Source organism: Pholcus phalangioides, unplaced genomic scaffold (genome assembly GCF_987345545.1).
Source record: "Pholcus phalangioides strain wild (caught in Gottingen) unplaced genomic scaffold, Ppha-v1.0 ptg000013l_1, whole genome shotgun sequence".
Classification (NCBI taxonomy): Eukaryota; Metazoa; Arthropoda; class Arachnida; order Araneae; family Pholcidae; genus Pholcus; species Pholcus phalangioides.
The window spans coordinates 12,369,605-12,382,627 of NW_028301606.1; the positions used below are offsets into that span (position 1 = coordinate 12,369,605).

Genomic DNA, 13,023 nt, shown 5'->3' on the forward strand with positions numbered 1-13,023 from the left:
TTGTACAGTTCATGGAGATTTTTTTTCGATTTTAGAAGTGGTAGGTTATTTTTTTCGAATTTTAACTTCAACAACGTGCAGTTTTAAAAAAAAATCACCTTTTGATTTTCACCATTTGATTTTTTCGGTTTTCCGACGAAACTTACGCTGGGGAAGTTCATTTGCCGACTAAGGTTTCTGGAACGTTAGGGACTGTTTAAGCTAGATCTCATTTCTGCCTGGGCTCCATTGGAGAAAATGAACAAACCGCGAGACACCCAAGCTCTGTCGCAAGAAGCAACGTAAGCACTTCGCCCCACTCCGCCGGGGCGGGGGGGGGGGCAGGGCATCTCCGGCAAAACCAAAATTTATTGATATGTCAAAGATTACATATAGTGCAAGGAAATCAAAAATTATGTAAATCGAAGAATCAAATTAATCAAGTTAAAGTCAAAGTGCAACGGGCACGGATAATAAATAATCATAGTAAGCATGGACTCTACTAATTTAGGGCTTGAAATTTGAACAAAATATATTTGTTGAAATATTTGACGAAATTCTTTGAAAAAATTTGACATTCTTTCTCCAAGTTGAGGTCTTCTGTTTACTTTTCCCTGCCCAGGGCCCTTCCACCAAGTCAAAAGTGTTCGAGGTTACTTTGTAGTTGCATCATAAACTACTGATGAAGAATTCAAACACTAAAATTAAATTTGATGTATATGTAAAATTAATGTGAAATAGAGAGTTCTGTTATGAAGAAAAGCTACTTATTCAAACAGTTGCTCTGTTAATCTAAATTAAAAATTACTCAAGTATAAATCAAAGTGTACATTACATTTCACTACAATAATTTATGTAATAAGAAATAAAAAAAAGATAAAAAATTTCTATTATTTTTTTTCTTTCGCAATCTATATATTTTATTAATATTGTTATTTTGATTCATACTTTTAAAAATGTCATATTACTTTAAATTTATACGATTTTCATAACATTGCACATTAAAACTGACGGAATTCCTCTTAAGCCTCATAATTTTTCGATAACTTGAGGTGACGACTTATCGAGGTTTTTCTGTATATAGCACCTGTAATGCCTTCCACAGCTTTCTGTACTAAAATATTTTAAAAATACGCATCAGTGAATATTCTCATTCAAATAATTAGTTCGGTTTTTTCAACTGCAACTGACTCATTTTAAAAATAATTCACAACTCAATCGTTAAAGGTTGAGTTTAAAAATTCCAGCAATTGCAGCATATTCTTCGTAAACTGATGTCAATAGCAAATGTAAGTTCTGGTATAAACTTCGGCTGTGATTTTTTGCAAAAAAATATACAATGTCTTTTCTTTTTTTTAAATATTTTTAGGCATCATTCGGACCCGTGCCATATTAGACCGCGAGGCGAGTACCAGGTACTGGTTCACCGTAGTCGCTCAAGATAGAGGTGCAGTACCTTTAACATCGCGGTTGGACATCTACGTGGAGGTCAAGAACGAAAACGATAACGTTCCACTCACCATAGAGCCAGCCTATTATCCAAGTGTACCCGAGGGTAGTCCCGAAGGTACTTCCGTCGCCAAGTTGGACGCTTTTGATTTAGATGCTGCTCCAGAGGGTGAACAGAGGATTTCGTATGGCATAACTGCAGGAGATCCACAAGGTTTCTTCACCATCGACAAAACAACCGGTAAGTTATCCAAATGATCATAATATATTTTCGTATAATGCAAAATGTTAATCCTGTAAAATCCTGATGAGCGTTCACTTTGCTGATGTGCAGAACTCTGACGTATCGGCGATAAACTTGGTAACCTTGTTAGCAAGTTCTAGAGACAACGGAAAGAAACAGTATAGTATAATGGACAGCGAGTATCACTAGGGCTCGGATTGCTATGACTGCATATTTTTTATGATTTTGCATTTTTCGCCATTTTTACGTGATAGATCATTTTTTTCCACGACTTTCAATAAATTTAAGGCATTTTTTCACGATTTTCAGTAATTTTGAGGCATTTTTCATAAGTTTTAGAATCTAAGGCATGTTTGTTTGATAACGGGGTAATGGGATCATAAACTATACAATCCCCCTTGCAACATGAATGACATATATAGGCGGTGATAGACTTGGAAGTCTGGGGGGGGGGCACGATGATGATGATGTCAATTCATATATGCATATATACATTAGATCAGTAAATTTCATGCCCCCCCCCCCGTATCTCCGCCCATGATGACATATCTGACTACTACATGTTATTTGGAAACTTTTTCTAACTGGAAGTATACCTCTAGGATCAACGGTTCTCCAGTAAAACGCTATACCCCCTTGTTTGCTATGCACCCTGTTTACAGGGATCTGTTACAGGGATCGTATTTCCCATCTTGCTGGTTTCGCAGCAAAAACTGCGTCCATACTGCCGTCTCATAACTCCAGTGGAAAATAAAAGACGGCTTAGGCACCACCTCTTAATTTACACATTTATTGTCATAAACCATTAAACCAGATCTTTTTGTGGAGGACCCTATGTAAACGAGGTTCCTGTGCTGTGCCCGGGTTGAAATCGCGCGTTAAGATGACTCTTGGTGTCAAATAAAGCACACGTAAGTTCTGCAATTCAATAATCGTCACTCTCAAGAATATCACTAGCGGATATAAAAAATTTCTAAAAATAAGCACCACATCCATTTTACAGCTTATAATTCCCTGATGGAACAGAAGGTCATGAATGCCCTTCTGGTTGAAAAATCTATGTGAAAAAATTTACTGTTACTGTTTTGCAGTTGTTTAGTTATCCAAACAGTGGTTTAATTTTTTTTCCAGACACATCTCGTAGGAATTCCGAATAGCGAACAGCTTTGCGAGAATTAGTAACAAGAAAGTTTTCTTTTTTGAAAGCTCTCCGAGTTCCGGTTTTTTCTAAGGGTTCTGTGGGGGTTTGGTAATGTGTTACCCCCCCCCCCCCAAGAAAGCTGACAGAGAACCCCCCCAGTTGGAAACAAATGTTATAACCTATTCTTCAGCGATGATGGAGACTGTTGGAGCAAATTATCGATCTTATTATTACCTGGAATTTTTCTTGATCAATTATAAGAGGTTTTTAGTTAATTTAGCTGATCTGTCGTCCTATTTCGTTACAAAGAGTAACGAACCTCGTTTCTGCATGAGTGGGGACCAAACAGCTGCAGTTAATGGAAGAACCACGGTTCCGACAAATTTTCTTGCAGAACATGCAGGGACAAAGCCCATTTTACGGAAGCATGATATAATTTTCTGCAACCAGCAATAATCATTAGGTAGAATAGAGATGACACTGGACGAATCGGGAAATTGACACATGCATAATGTATCAGAACGCATAATGTGGTTATGACACATATTATAACCTATAATATTTGATAATAATGATAGATTGCAAATGTTTGAGTTAATCAGTGATTCCCTTACACTGAAATTTTCTTGGCCAATACAAGATACTTTCAATTAATATGTGTGTGTGTGTGACTAACCCTTTTTTTCATTTGTCAACGTCGTCTTCGTATGATTATCCAAATTAGTGTAATTAATAAAAAGGTCACCCAGAATTACCATTGACGCAATTTTCCTTTCCCATCAATTCAAGACGAAAGTTATCTCCGTTAAAACGGAATAAATTGGATTTCGATCAAACGGAATTTTAACAAAAAAAACAGTGTTAATACGCTTTAAAAAGTTTCCATAATTATGCTAATGGTGTTGGATACTATTTACATAGCACTATCGAGTTTTTAACACGATAGAAAATTGATACCAATTCATAAATTAATCCGGAATTGTTATATACAGTAGTTTCTTTCCCTCGAAAAATTTACAATTCAAAACATTCAAAGCACTTATAATGCTAATTTTGTTGAGAAACCCCCAGTGGGAATAACATTTAATATAATCCACTAACACGTTCAATGTTGATAAACGGGTTTATCAATTCAAATTATAATCGATTTCCCCCGTTTCCTTGCCTGCCTAGTAGTTTGCTTCACTGCAGAATAGTCTGTTGACTACAAAAGCCAACACGTAGGCGTTATAATCATATTAACTTAGCAGATTCTTATATACGTATAAAACCTCGACGAAAATACATACATGCATAAACCGTACTTCGTCCTCTGACGGAAATACATTGAAACTCAGTTAAAACGACATCTAACATTCCAAAAGTATTTGTTGCCATATCAGAAATGTCGTTCAACAGAGGCCGACGTTTTCAAGATCCTTCTTGAGGATGAAGTGGGCAACTACTGTGTGCAAAGTTGTTGCGTCATTATTATTTAGGTGCCCATATTTAATTGACAAAAAATACAGGGAATCGCTAATTCTCACACAAAAAATAATGTTGTTGCCAATTGTTGTTGAAATTGTTAAATATTGTTACAAAAATAACCCTTGATGAGAAACACAACTCTACGGCATTTCTGTCGGTAAATATGTGAGATGAATATTTATACTCATATTCACTCTAACAAAACTTGCAATTACGCAAATTACCTTTGACCTCGATTGTAGCAAGGATTATAAATTCAAAATGAGAAAGCAGCACGCTTTTATGAGAAAAAAAGGTTGGAAAGAGCAAAACTATGGGAAAATATATGACAATGCCCCTAATTCGGGTCACGTTGCCGTTACGTAATGAGTGATTTGGAATGTCAGGCATGTTATAAATATTTTTATTCGAATTGAGGCATCAATAGAAAAACAGTCAAACATTGCGTCGATACGATGATATATATTTGTTTGAATTTCTTGGAAACATGCCTTGAAAAAATCAACAAAACAGACGAAAGATACGTTATATCCGAAGTCGTTGCGCTCTCGTTATATAAACAATGTTTATTAGCATTATTCCTAACGAAAATCAACTCGAACTGCATAGAAAATAAAGCCGAGAGGTGGCATTACCTCCGAGGTTGCTATAACCATGTGCCCTCCACAAGGTTGGAGCTGACAGGGCTCAGCTAAGGTACCAGAGACAATCCACATGTTTTTTTGTCCGTTTTATTAGACTATGCTATTATAAATTTTTGCACAGTAGATACCTCTGCAACTGTCAACTTTAAAAGCATACTTTTTCAACTACAAAGGTTTTTAGATGATGTGCAGATAATTAAAATGTCAAACTTGGTTTGAGGGGTCATTTACATAAAAATATAAAGAAATTAAATTTTTATACGATCCCCGTGTGTGTGATAAAACTTCTAATATATATCCCACTCTGTCACCACCGAAGTCATTTGCAAGAACTTTCATATTTTTAAATGCAATATTCATTGAGATATATTAAATATATAAATTCACCATGTTTTGACAACTTTTCCATGTGTTGGCAAGTTTGTACTGCATCAAAAGTTGCTACTTTGAGGGGCTGTGCACAAATAGAATCAACTCAATCATTTCATTTTTTTATTCACAATGAACAGCAATCACATGACAATTGCAGAAATTTTACAACGTTGAAAAATTTACGTTTTGCAATTTCTGAATCACACCCACATTTAATTGACAATAAACTCTGAAAATGTAGAATTCAAATACCTCCGTTAATATTAAATTTAAACATTCGCAATTTTTGTACATGACTTTTCAGAGCATTAACGTTCCACTAATTGGAAAATTTGGAATACAGAGGGTCTACATAAAAAGTTAATTTTTCTATTTTCTTACGTATACGACCCCTTGGGAAATTTAAAACATTCTGAGTAACCGCACGCCATTTGAAAACTTTTATAATTAAAGTACGTTTCTCTCTAAAGTCAACGGTTGCAGAGATGCACAAAAAAAAAAAAATTGGGACAGCCTGTAAATTCACTATAGTGAGTGAATCATAAAACCTAAGGGGCAGGATGTGGAGGGCCAATGCTATAACTAATTTTAATTGTTATCGTTATAAGAAACATAACGTTAATCATGGATATTGATTGAAACTTCAAGTTCGAAAAAATGGCTCTTTATTGAGCATTTCGTTAAATTTGTCTCTCACGCCCCGAACTCTACCCCCTTGTAAAGGGAAGAAAGAAAACATGCGAGCATTGCTTTGTTTTTTCGGCCCGTAAGCCAACACCAACTTCGATTATCAATAATGTGTTCGTCCATCCACACATAAATGTGCATTCCATGTTTCTTTTTCTTTCACTGCCAACATATTTTTTTTTCCCTAACCGTTATGGATATCGAAAGGGAAGGCAAGCTAAAAGGCCGTGCATAGATATTTCACCATAGGTATTGGAACTCTCCGAACATTAGAGGTCCTCGACTTTTTTTTTTTTGCTGTTGTTATTGTTGTTATATCACGCCGGAACAGGCGTTCGACATTCCATCTTGTGGCTATTGCCATCGCTGTTGTTGTTGGTAGAAGACTTCAACGCTTCCATCGAATTTCTGTCTTTATTTTTATTTTCTTTTTTTTTTTTTGTCTTGAATCTCAAATGTTTCCGTAAAACTGTTCTTAGTCGATTTTTCCTTTTTTGGTTTCCTTGTGTTTGTATGCGAATATATACAATTTTTCTCATTTTTTTGGCGGAACAAATGAGGTAGTATGTGGTGCTTCTGCCGCTGGCACGATGTCTGTCACGCAAACCACTTCTTTGGCCCTGTTTTTATTCATTTACTTTTCCGTTTACTCTCCATCTTTTCATAACTTCGTAGTGGCAACAGAATCGAGTAGTAAACCAATGTGTTTGTGTGGTTTTTTTTTTGTTTTATTGTTTTTTGGTTTCTGGTAGCTGTTTACTCTGATCGACCTCAAAAACTCGGGTTTTATTTTTTTCTCTTATTCCTTTTCTACCCACCTTTTTGTTGGGATTTATATATCTTTTCTTTCTCCTGCATCTTTTGTAGTAAGAATTTTTCCCAGAATTTTCTCTTCCCCTCGTTCCTTAGTGCAGACGGAACAAAATATAAGAAGAAGGGTGAACTTTCTGGTCGTCTTAATGGCTGCAATAGAAGCAGAAAGAAGTACATTTACGGGGCATGTGCTGGAAAAAGCACAGGGCCTCCAAAAAGAAAAAAAGAATATATATATATATAAAAGGTTGCGTTGATGGCAATGGAAAGAGGAGCTTAGATGATGGTGCAGTTGTTCCTATGGCTGCTCCTGGAAAAGCTACTCCTTTTTCCTTCGTTGTTGCTACTGCTGCTGTATAAGCCCTTTTATTTTATTTATTTAGTTTTTTTCGCAGTGTATCTTGTAACAGTAGCTTTGAGCGTCCGAATAGATGGTCCTCAACACGGAGTAATTCTTGTATTCTCCGTCTACATGTAAGGCGTGTTTCTCTTACCATTGAATGTAACTAAAGCAATCCTCCTCCTTTCTCTGAACAAAAACGTTGGGTTTTTTTTTTCCCCTCCGACGTCGTTCGACTACATCGTTTTGTCCGCGTTTTACGCTTGTTATCATTATTATTGTCTTGTTTTTGTACCTCTTTTTCTCTTTTTTATAGTGGAAACATGTCCTATTAATCTTGTTTATTCACTTCCTGGATTTCTCCTATTGTGCGCAACTGTTTTGAATTTTATTTTCTGGAAAAATTTAATTATTTTACATCGAGACTAAAATTAATACTGGAAAAAGATTGTTTCATTTCCTACTTGAAAACATTATTCCTTCATTACGGGAATTTGACGTTTTTCCTCCTTGTAGTGTTTCACGTCTTGGAAAATAGAATGAATTTAATTTTTTAACGCTCTTTCCGGCATTGACGAGATATCTCGCCTTTTTTATTGCAGCAATGAAACCCACCTACCCTTACAAAAAAAATCTAAAGCTTTCTCAAAGGAAAACATTTTTCTATCAACCTTATTTTTCACATGACGGAAAAATCAGAAGAATGTAAAACACAGATATGAAATTCTACAGGGCGTATAATGATTTCTGCTATGCCGGTTAAAGGGTTAGACTTAGACTTATGGGTAGGTGTTTCCATGGAACCTATCAGTGCAACCAGCAATGTATTATACTATCTATTGTACTATCCCAAAAATAATAATGAAGTAAATAAACCGCTCACCGTACATTTGTACTACCTCTGTGATACTTTCATTTGCAACTCCGTAAATTAAATGCATGTTTGCTTTTTCAGTATTACAAAAGTGCGCCATTATCCAGTACGTTGCAGCTGTTAGAACGGCTGCGCACTGAAATAACTTCACAGGGCTGGCGTCCGCGCCTGTTATTCACTGTAACGCAGATTTCATGTGGTTTCTTCTTCCCCAGGTTACATTTGTATGCATGGTGTTCTTCTTCTCCCGATAAATTTCAACGGGAATGCCGTTTTAACGTTTGCGTTTCATGTTAGACAATGAATTCTTTGATGAAAATTCTTTGTATTGTTGTGTACTATCATGTCTATCATTTTATTCCTCTTAAAGTTTTCCCAGTCTTTTCTGAATCACCTTGTACAAACAACCTCTACAGATGGGGTCACTACTAACTCGTTTAGTCTTGCAGCCCGTAGAGGAGGAGGAAAAAATGTCATGGCATGTGTATGCTTATAAGTCTATATTATTCAAATGGGCTTTTTCAGCTAACTTTCAGCGATCTGACGATTTCGGTAATCTGACACACCCTGGTCTATCTGATGTGTGTTGGATTAGTGAGAGTCTACTGTACTGAGATGTCCCCTTAATTTTCAATCAGCAGTAGGCCCCAGCGAATATTATACTTCGAAATTTTTTTTTTTTTCTTTTTTGAGCTTAAATAAGTCAGAGGAAGCAACTTTGTAATTCAGAAGTCTTCAACGCATGATCCGTAAGCCACATTTGGCCCCCTTGGCCTTTTGTCATGGGCCTCCGATCATTTTCAGAAAATGGTTGAAAACATTGAAAAACGATTTATTCTAGAATAAATGAAAGAAAAATTCTAGAATAAATGAAAGAAAAATTCTAGAACTTATTAAATTAATAATTTCGGAAGTAATGAAAGAAATAATTCTAGTATTAATTAAATAATTCAAGTTTAAATGAAAGAATTCTAGATTAAATGAAAGAATCAATTCCGGAACAAATTGATGTAAATTCAGAATTACTGAAACAGATAATTTCAAGTTTTTTTGAAATAAATGATTTCTGAATTCGTTAAAAAAATTAATAAAAAAAATAATTTAGTATTTCCTGACGTGAAAAATTATTTCACAATCAATAAATGACTAGTTTCAAGATATATTGAGAAGAAAAATAATTTCGGAATCACCGAAATAAAAAATTACAGAATCATTTAAAGTGATTTCAGATTGAAATTACTCTCAGAATTAATTAATTTAATAAGTAATCTAATCAAAAAAAATTCAAAATAGTTGGAAAAATGATTGAATAACTTATCGAAATTGATAAAAGAAATGATTACAGAATAAATAAGTATTCAATTATTTTTCTCCCTGTTTAACTTTGGGTCCCATTGGCCCTTTCCATTAAGATGGCACTAAATCACATGAGCTGATGGCCCTCGGGCTTCGTGGGAAATTTCAATTTGTCCCGCTGTGTCTGTAAGGTTGAAGACCCCTGTTGTAATTAGAAGTTAGAGAACAGGGATGGACCGTGAAAAAATTACATTTTGTACCACAGAGCGTTCACGGTTCTTTGTGAAATGAATTAGATACCTAACACGTGCATATTATTTGGATACTTTTTCGAATTGAAATACAACAAATGGTTTGAAAAATAGAAGGTATATAAGTACTTAACTTTACACCCTGTATGCATATATTCTAGTTTGAGCACGAAAACAAGACCAGAGAAATTTTTAGCTGTGTCGGGGTTTAGTTCAAAGTTTTTATGGAACAAAAAATGGTGCTAAATCTTACACATGTACGTAAAAAAGTGTATGAGGAAAGCCATTTGGTGTGTATTTTCTATTTACATGCTGACTGTGTGACATGAAAACCGAGCATTCATTTTTTCCAATTTTCAAATGTTTTTGCATTTTTGTTACTCAAAAAAAATACATTGAAAACATAATAGTCTTAGTAATTTTTTTATTTTTTTCATTCTTTTTAAAGTTTTGCACTTTCCTGTGAAGAAATATTAATTTTGTCCACATTTTTTTCAACCAAGAGGATATAAGATATATTCATCTTCACATACGATTTTTTCCACAATTTTATTGCTAAATTTTGTGTAATAAACCGTCTTTTTTCCCCAGAGCCACTTTATTTTCCCCTGGAAGAAATCTTATTAATAGCCCCTGAAAGTTCGATTTTTAGTGCTGTCCTCTGATGAAAGCCACCACAATTTTATATCCAACAAATGATCAACTCAAAACTTACACAACTCTTTAAGTCATGGCCCGATTCCCTGAGGTCAAAAGAAAAAATTCTACAGTGAGAACAAGCCACCCTTACATTTGTGGCACCACGGTCTGAAAGGGATAGCTACCGCGCACAGCAATAAGATAGAGCGTGAGACAGTATTGAACAGTATTCTAGCGGGATATATTCCAAATAATCCTAGATAATGGGACTAAATCCAACTCGGATTAGGCTGGAATCCGAAACGCTAGAGATGCGCGGAATTAGTTGGATTCGAACGAAAATCCCATTGATATGATTTTTCCTGTGACTATTCATATCGAGCATTTATTCAACCGACATTATACATTATTCGCGTGGACAAAAATTGGCAATATCAACGTGGTTCGTGGTTCGGAAGATAACAAGAATCGGAGGAATTGCGATACAGTATTATGCCATATCGCTGTATCATATTCCGGGTGCATCAAACTTGCGTACTAACTTAAAAAAACTGAAAAAAATACACTGATGGGCAAAATTAAGAGAATTTTCGCTTTTGGCCGAATATCTCTAGAACTTCTAGACAAATTTAAATGAAATTCAGTATGTGCATAGGTGAATATATTGCAAACAAAGTAGGCATGCAACAGCTATTGTACGATACGCTTAGTCGTGCATAACAAGCATCAGCGCCGGATGGTCTAAAGGCCGAAACGAACTACACTGGCTTGACGTGATTATTACGTCACGTCAGTGCTGTTATAAATTCTGATTCACGGGAGTTCTATGACGTGGAATTCTTCGCTCACAGAATTTGAACGAATCAGGACTCACAACGTCTCTGACATGACGTGAAATCACGTCACATCAGTGTGATGTGTTTCGGCCTTAAAACAGAGCTTACAGTATGACGAATAGTGTTGCTTCTTTTAAGAGCAAAATGTTTTAATTCAATGTAGACACACAGAGGGCGCTAACCCTCGTTTATGACACAGTAACATAGCTCATTTTAAAAGAACACGATGAATTTGGTTCGAGTGGCATTTTTCAGACAAAGCTGTATTCGTGAATTTCTTTTATAAGAAGAAAACAACTTGCAATCAGTCCTTTCAAATTTACCTCGTGCGAATACACTTGTTAGACAAATTAGTCTATTTTTTTCCCCAAACGGCCTTGACAATTTGCCACCCAATGAAGAGTTCTAGAAGTGCGGATGTGTGCTTAACAGTCTGAAGTCGTAACTAGCGTTCAGAATGAATTTTTAGAGCTGTCATCTATTTTCCAAACGTGAGTGAATTGCAACAGTTTAATATCTGTACCGTTGTAGGACTGCCGCTCTCTTTCTGTGGTGAGACATTTTAACGAGAAAATCGGCTCGTATTTACGTTTCGAAATTGTGAACTTCGAGCACCTCGTACACATTTTTGAGGAATTTTAATCACCAAATTTGCTATGTACAGATGCATCTTAAAATTATCATTCTTCATAAACATTCAGAACAATTGAGAATTGTTGAAAATCAACTTCAGCCGACCACCGTTGTGCCGCCAGAGGGGTTCGAATCCAGGTAATTGCGTTGCGAGTCCGTCGGTATGGGACAAATGCGTGCATGTGTGCCATAGAATCTGTTCATGCCGGAACGTTTTGTGTATGTATTAGGTGTCGCCCTAACGCATTTATGATGTCAGAGCTATGTGTGTTTCAAAAAGTGGTGTTTTCATTCTTCTTTTTCGCTGCTGTTGGAGGGCTGAAGTGCTTACGTCACTAAAGGCAACAGAGCCTGGGCGTCTCACGGTTTCTCCTGTCCCGTCGTGAAATATGTCAGTGAAATATGGATATAATAAAGGAAAGTGGTAGATACTGATGTTAATATGTATTGTAAAATATATATATATAGCATCAGCCAGCTGTTAAAAACCTTTGTATGGATAACGGAGGGTTGCATAATCCTCGGATAAGTCGCCATCTGGTGGCATTGTCAGCAATTGTGAGCTTTGGCCTGAGTAAGGTCCGACCGTCCATGTACGGTCCATGAGCTCCAAGGAAAGATTGAGATATTCGTTTCCTCTGTAGTCTAGTGGTCTAGGGCGTTCTCCCGGAAAGTGAAAGGACGTGGGGTTCGATTCCCCGCTGGGCCAGTTGAATTTTTTCTCTCTTTTCAAAATATATCTTCGCATCAGCCAGCGGTTAAAAAACATTTGCTTAGATAGCGGAGAGTGACATCATCTTCGGTAAAGTGGTAGATGACTGCATTTTCCTGTTCATGCAGTTATTGAGTTAAGCCGCTGTGGTGGTCACAGTGACGGACTCGCGTCGCGAGGATCCGGGTTCGAACCCCACCGTCAGTGATGGTCGACTGAAGTTGGTTTCCTGTGGTTCCCAACTTGGAGGCTCAAATGCGAGCCGATCTCCTCCATTAAAAAGTCTCGCCGCAGAGAGCAACAGGCCTACAACGATAAAACGATAAATTATTCAATCATTACACTTCACTCATAGTTATAAAAACTGGTGGTAGATGGCAGCACTACGCACCGGGCACGCGTTCGGGGCCTCGGCTTCTAAAGGGCCCGAAAAACCACACACACTTCACACTTTTCTCTAATTTAAGGGGCCCAATATCTTATTTTGCGCCTGGGGCCTCGCCCGACTTTAATCCGACACTGTGAACGGTGTTATGACGTCACTAAATTAAGCGGTTACAAAATTTTCATCAATGTCTTGAATGAAAGTAAAAAAATATATTGTATTGTACCACATACACTATTAATTATCATGCTGCATGCCAAA

At 36.4% G+C, this 13,023-nt stretch overlaps 1 protein-coding gene across 4 annotated transcripts in view; it reads left to right on the forward strand.

The window, feature by feature from the left end:
• The window catches only part of LOC149078611 (fat-like cadherin-related tumor suppressor homolog), a 568,053-nt gene that overhangs the window by 372,978 nt on the left and 182,052 nt on the right, over nucleotides 1-13,023 (forward strand). For all 4 annotated transcript variants that reach the window (XM_089240739.1, XM_089240741.1, XM_089240740.1 and 1 more), the window contains one exon: nucleotides 1,349-1,669. In XM_089240739.1, the coding sequence (XP_089096865.1) occupies nucleotides 1,349-1,669 (321 nt within the window). The remainder of the gene's footprint in view (nucleotides 1-1,348; nucleotides 1,670-13,023) is intronic.